Here is a 6,484-nt window from a genome sequence, read left to right as displayed (position 1 = left end):
GGCTTTTTTGAAATTAGTGCAATTGTTTTATTTCAGATTCCAGGCAGAGGCAGTGTTTTATTCTCATTTAGATTTATTAGGTTCCCAGTCTGGTTTTAAATGGTAAATTAACAATACACAAATGCACCTCAGGTTTTATTGTATGTTTTACTGGCAGTAAAATCAGCAGTATACGTCCATCAGACTGGGTGAAAGCATTCGTGTTTTGTGGCCTTGCAGGACGGTAAGTTACTTATGGAAACGGGGGGGATATTTGAACTAAGAGTGGGAATTGATATTTCCGTTTGAGAAGTTGTGGTGAAAATTAAGAAAAACTTATGAATGAAATATTCAGAGGAAAATAGAAAGAGGCATCCCAAGTGTGACAAACGATCAATATTGGAATTATCCGTAAGGAAGAAATTAAACATTTCCTTGTTGTCGAAGTGGACTGGTGACTTAATTCAATTTAGTCTTAAAAGAAAAAGCATTAAATCCGCCTCCACGTAGACACATTAATGCACAGAGGCATGACCTGCACGCCGACAGATGGCATCGAATTGTGCTGTTCGTTTTCCCTTTTTTTACCTGGACCGTCCGGTGGAGCCAGTCCGGATTCTCTTTTAATGCTTGAGAAGAACAGATGGAGATAATTTCAGAAAAAGAAATGTTTACTTTTTATATAAATCAAAAAAGGCCTTTAAATGGGAACATTTAATTAAATATCTGTTATCACGTATTGTGGGATTATATTCTGGGGGGGGGGGGTAGTGAACATTTCACAGATTATAAATCCATTTATTTTTTTACGACTTTATTTATGCCACTTATTTAATTTGTTTTAGGCAAACGTCTCATTATTTCTCTGTTATGCATGAAACCGATTCCATAGAGGCAATGAGAGAAAGTATTTTTTCGTCATGTCATTGTGACCCACCTATAAACCTCAGAAGTATTATCTAACCGCTCAAAGTGCATGCGTGCCGTGCCCAGTGATGAGGTGCAGCATGCATGCTGCTGTTGACGCTGGTAAATGATTTATTTATGCATTCCTTTGTCACATATTTGCTTCCAGCGTGTTGGCAAAGTACCGGTGAGATGAAAACTGCCATCTCGGTGTTGAGGCGAGGAGCGACGATCTAATATTTGAGAGGTGCAGCTTGTTGTGGGGTGTCTCCCAAGACGATGTGTTTTGTGATGCAGTCTTTTCCCTGTCAGAGAAGGAACGCTCTCTTCCGCAGGAAAGGAATCAGCCCCCAAATGAGCTGTAATGCGTGTCCCCTGTGCAGACGTGGAGCAAAGTCTTGACCTCCGAACAGGAATTCAGGAACGCACACTTCTCTACGTGAATATTATGCCGTCCGATTGCTCACGTGGAATCTGCCATCTCTCTTTCTCTTTCTTTCAGTTTTGTGGGGATCAACGCCTCTGATATCAATTACTCTGCAGGCCGCTACGACCCTTCGGTGAAGCCCCCCTTTGATGTCGGTTTTGAGGGGATCGGCGAGGTGGTTGGGCTCGGCCTAAGCGCCAGCTCCCGTTACACCGTCGGGGATGCGGTGGCCTACTTCAGCAGAGGTGCGTTTGCAGAGTACACAGTGGTGAAAACCAAGGAAAGCGTTCCCGTCCCGGCGGTGAAGCCGGAGTTCCTCACCCTGCTGGTCAGCGGCTCCACGGCCTACATCGCCTTGAAACGCCTGGGCGACCTGGCCGAAGGTGAGACCGTCCTGGTCACGGCAGCTGCGGGGGGGACCGGGCAGTTTGCCGTGCAGTTTGCCAAACGGGCCGGTTGTCATGTGATTGGGACCTGTTCATCAAACGAGAAAGCCGGCTTCCTTAAATCGATCGGCTGCGACAGGGCGATCAATTACACCGTGGAAGATCTCAGCAAGACGCTGAGGAAAGAATACCCACAAGGCGTGGATGTGGTCTACGAGTCAGTCGGGGGAAGCGTCTTCGAAGCGGCGGTGAACAATTTGGCCCAAAAGGGTCGACTGATCGTGATCGGCTTCATCTCGGGGTACCAGACGGCGTCAGGAATCCCAACCTTCAAAGGGGCAACACTCCCGATGAAGCTGCTCCAGAGGTCGGCCAGCATTCGGGGCTTCTTCCTGCCCCACTTCGCCGGTGACTACAAGGAGGCTCTGAGTAGCATGATGCGAATGTTTGCAGAGGGGAAGCTCGTGTGTGAGGTTGATGGTGGTGATTTATCAGAGGAGGGAAGATTCGTGGGCCTGGAGTCGGTTTTCCGAGCCGTGGACTACATGTATTCTGGAAAAAACCTGGGCAAGGTGGTGGTGGATGTGGCTCTGCCCTCTGTTAGCGCTAGTAAGCTGTGATCTTGCTAATGCATCAATTAAAAAAAAAAAAAAAAGTATACCGTACTTCAACTGAAATGATTGCTAAGATAAATAAGAAAATTATTTTACTTTAATAAGCTTTAATAATGTTAAATACAGATCAGCATTATTTTTCTATAATTATTGGTTACGCTTTAAAGCTAAAGCCACACAATAGTTTCATGAATAAAGCAATAAGCAACTTAATTTTGTGATTTATTTGTTTAGAAACTATTATTATTAAACTGAGACTTTTGTGACATAAATTCTGTAAATCTTCTAATTAAGTTAATTATTGGTTTTACGGCCTCTCTAAATTCACTCAGGACTATCTCTCTCGCTGTTTCTTGTTCTTGCTCGACCGCCCTTTGGAAGCACCTCGGAAATTATTTCAGACCTGCTGCCATGATGTTTTCTTTTGCTTTTAGCTCACATGCATTCATCTGTCATAAACATTCTATGATATATATTTTTTTGGAGGGGCGGGTAATATTATCTTGCGGGTGTCTGAGTGCTGCTTCAGATGTGTTTGTATTTGTATCCATTTTTTCATTCACCGTCTAGAAGCTGGACATAATAAATAAGACTTACTACAAAGCATGTGAGAGAATCACTTGTGATCGATGCGTTGTGCAATGCCCCTTTTGATAGTTTATCCTTGTCCTGTTCTGCATTTATTTTAGCTTGGAAACGATGGACAAAGAAGCAAATCAGAAAATAGAAAGTTTTAATCAAATGACCGTTTGTCTTTAAAAAAATAAAGGAAGGGAAGAGAGACGAGGTCCTAAGAAGGTCCGGCTTCTGAGAAGAGCGACGGTCGGTGTAATCGAGGCGTCGGTGGCGTTGGTAAGCAACAGGGAGAAACATCCGACCCTCGAGGCTGATATTAGCTGACGTGATAACGTTGCTGGACTTAAATCCCACTCGTCACTGAACAATAGTCGACATGCATCGACTGGCGCGACCAGTTTCTCATCCAAACTTATCCTGCCGTCTTCTCACTGAAACAAGACGAAAAGTATTGCGTCACGTCCGCCCCATGTTGAGATCTGCCTCCCCATGAGATCGCACTCGAGGCGGGGCAGCGCTCCTTCGACAAGATATTCTTAATATCCGTAGCCTTTATTTCCAAATCTTCTAGGTGAGATTAGAGAAGAGCGTCTGAAGTTTCTCCTCATTCCAGTGTTTCCGTCTGATTTAAAAATCCATTTGGATGTTAAAAGATCAGCCGAACACAAACGCCTGTTCCTACCTGGCCGGGCTGGGAGGGGCTTGTAGTGGTCATGCACTGGGAGAATGTTATTTCCTCATCCAGGTGGCCTCTCGAAGTATAACCCAGCGTGAAATACTTTACAGGTGTGACCCCGGCACGAGAAGTCGCTACCTTTAACAGACGGTTCAGGGAATCAGAAACACACAACGGCGAGGCCGTTTAGGATTTATAGTGAAGGAAGGCAGAACTAAACTGATTAGTTTTTGGCAAAGGCAGCGTTTTGCTTTCAGATTAAGTTACGGTGATTAACAGTTTACGACCTCGAAGGTCTTTCACGTGCACTCGGTGGTTTCGTAAGTGGTAGTTATCCAAATAGAAGCGGTTGTGATGAGTCGAAATGGGAAATCATGAATCCTTGTGAATTAATATACCTGAATGCAACAACAGGAAAACGGTGTATTTTGATAGCCTCATCTGCTCACTGTGTTCGTCACAATTTATTTATTTCTCACTAAATTTCCATTCAGATCGCCGCCTGTTTGCATTCTGTAACACTACATGTTAGAAAGTCACACTGTGTGTTTGCATGTCGTGTAAAGATCAGTCATGTTTGAAGTTACCCTCCACTTGTCATTTATAACAATCAGAATTGCTGTCATTGGTTGCACACGTTACAGCCGTTACGTTTGACCTCTAATGCCAGGAAGAACTATCGGACAAGAGATCTAAAATCATGTGGTTCAGTCTGAATTCACTTAATTATTAGAAGTTAAAAACATAACTGAGTTTCTCTGACCCACAGAACCGAATTAGTCCAGTCCCGTCCGTAGAACCATGGCTTGGTCAGGTGTCCAAGCTCCTGCATGAGACGTGACAATGGACTTGGGTTTTTTTGGGGATAAATTTCGATCGCCTCGATGCCGCGTGCGTCCAAGTTGCACATCAAGGCGCTTGCCAGCATTAGCATGTCTTCAATTATCAGGAGAGGCCTCGTCTCGGCATCCTCGAGGGCCTACCTGTACCGCCGCTGATTAGTGAGCAGTCACAGCCCCAATTAGAGAACACAGGAACCTGGAGAGACAACACTCTTCATTTAATTGGATTGTGTTGCAGGCGGAGGCTGCTAACTGGTGACGTATTGAACTGTAGGGCAGAAACACGACAGAAGATCTTCAGAAGACGTTTATGTGTTGGTGAAACTTCTCTTCTGACTGAGAACTGGACCTTTAGGGTTGAAGTCTGAGGTGAGTCAAATCTCCTCTGTAGAGTGTTTGTGTTTGGGGGTCATTTATCTGTTTGTCCTCTGCTGTGTGTGTATGTGTGTGTGTGTGTGTGTGTGTGTATGTGTGTGTTTCTGGGACAGGAGTTTCTGATGCATTCAGGTACACTAGGTGAAATATCATACACCACACTTTGCAGTGATGAAGCATAGGGAATTTAAGTACACTGTGTTTAAAATGAAACACATAGTACATAAATGCAGTACCCCTGCAGTTAAAAAAAAAAAAACTCAAAAAGCATCAGCTTCAATCTTCGGCCCAGAAAGTCAGATGCTAGGACTCGATTCGACTCGAGATGCAAAGAATAGACGAGGCAATGACTTCATCCCAGCTTTGGGGACGAGGGAGGGGGCTGATAATACACCATCACATTTAGATCACCGTGTCGGTGGATGTAAACTAGAATGATTTAAATACACGCATGGCTTATCAAATGGATTGAAGAGAATAGGATGAATGTGCTGGTTTCCACTTATATTTTTATTGCCCTGAGTAAATTATATATATATCTTATCAAATGCTGCAATATTGTTTTTGCTCTGATGCTGATTAATAACACTGTCCCTGAAAGAGAGGCCATAACTTCTGAAAAACGAATTAACATATTTCTATGTAAATGACAAATGGTCTTGTACCTTCTGTTAATTCCAACACACTCGGCGTGACCGTGCTTTTGGTTGCTAATGCTGGCTAACAGTTCCAGACTGAACTGGTATAGCTGACATTGTGATGCTGGTTAGGATGCATAAACAGCCAGTAAGATAGTGACTATTGAATCAGGTTATCTTGTAGGTTTAAACACAAACACACATCTTATATTCACTTTGAAATTCTTAAAAGCCCCCCCCCCCCCCTTCTTTTCCACAGGCTTCCTTCGTGGAACATGTGGCACAAAACAAAGACATCACCGCTGTAGTGTGGGATGCTCCTCTACCTCCAGGCACCTAAGAGACGCTGGCTGGCTGCTTGGTGCTGCCAGGATCCAGACAGTCCAGTTTCTTTCCCTGCAAGTCAGTCAGACCACCTCAACTCCCCAACTCCCCAAGCCGCCGTCACTCCTCCCTCCGCCTAATTACCAAACCTAAAACCCCACTCAACTAATTAGCCACAGCAGACCCAGGAACTGTGAGTAAAGGTAAAGAGATGGCTTCATTCAGGAGTGTGTGCGCGCGTGTGTGTGTGTGTGTGTGTGAGTGAAAGAAAGAGAGACAAGAAGAAAGAAAGGGAAATGGAATGTCCAAGCCTCCTTGAGCGAGCACATCCCTTCAGCCAATTAAAGTCATTTATTAAACTCTTTACGAAACCTGAGTTGTGCATGACAGAATGATAGGACTGTGTGTGTGTTTGTGGCTGTGCATGTGTATCTGCCTTTGTAGATGTGCACAGGCGGGCTGCAGGCGCTCTCCCTCCCTCACACGTCCACATGCGTCTCAGTATGGCTGGCAATCTGTCGGCCTTTCTGTCCGTCAGCGGCGCGAGAGCTCAGTGGGACATAAATTACAATATGCAGCAGAACCACTTGTGCAAGTCTCAATGAAGGGGAGGAATAACTGTCTTAATCAAGTCCCCCTGATTAATTGTAATAAAGGTGTCATCCGTAAATGTGTCCTCCTGATTGAGTAATTCGGGGCAGGAGACAGTGAGCACATCCCCGGTGATTGGGGGCTTGGACA

General features: G+C 44.6%; 1 protein-coding gene across 1 annotated transcript in view; it reads left to right on the top strand.

Moving 5' to 3' along the window:
• LOC137915579 (prostaglandin reductase 3-like) overlaps positions 1–2,901 on the top strand; it is a 4,299-nt gene extending 1,398 nt beyond the window's left edge. Inside the window, exon 2 of the mRNA XM_068758778.1 lies at positions 1,388–2,901. Within this exon, the coding sequence (XP_068614879.1) occupies positions 1,388–2,318 (931 nt within the window). The 3' untranslated portion in view covers positions 2,319–2,901. The remainder of the gene's footprint in view (positions 1–1,387) is intronic.
• Positions 2,902–6,484: the final 3,583 nt, after the last annotated feature.

Source organism: Brachionichthys hirsutus, chromosome 3 (assembly GCF_040956055.1).
Source record: "Brachionichthys hirsutus isolate HB-005 chromosome 3, CSIRO-AGI_Bhir_v1, whole genome shotgun sequence".
NCBI lineage: Eukaryota > Metazoa > Chordata > Actinopteri > Lophiiformes > Brachionichthyidae > Brachionichthys > Brachionichthys hirsutus.
Note: the sequence above shows the minus strand (reverse complement) of the source record. Positions and strands in the feature narration are given on the sequence as shown.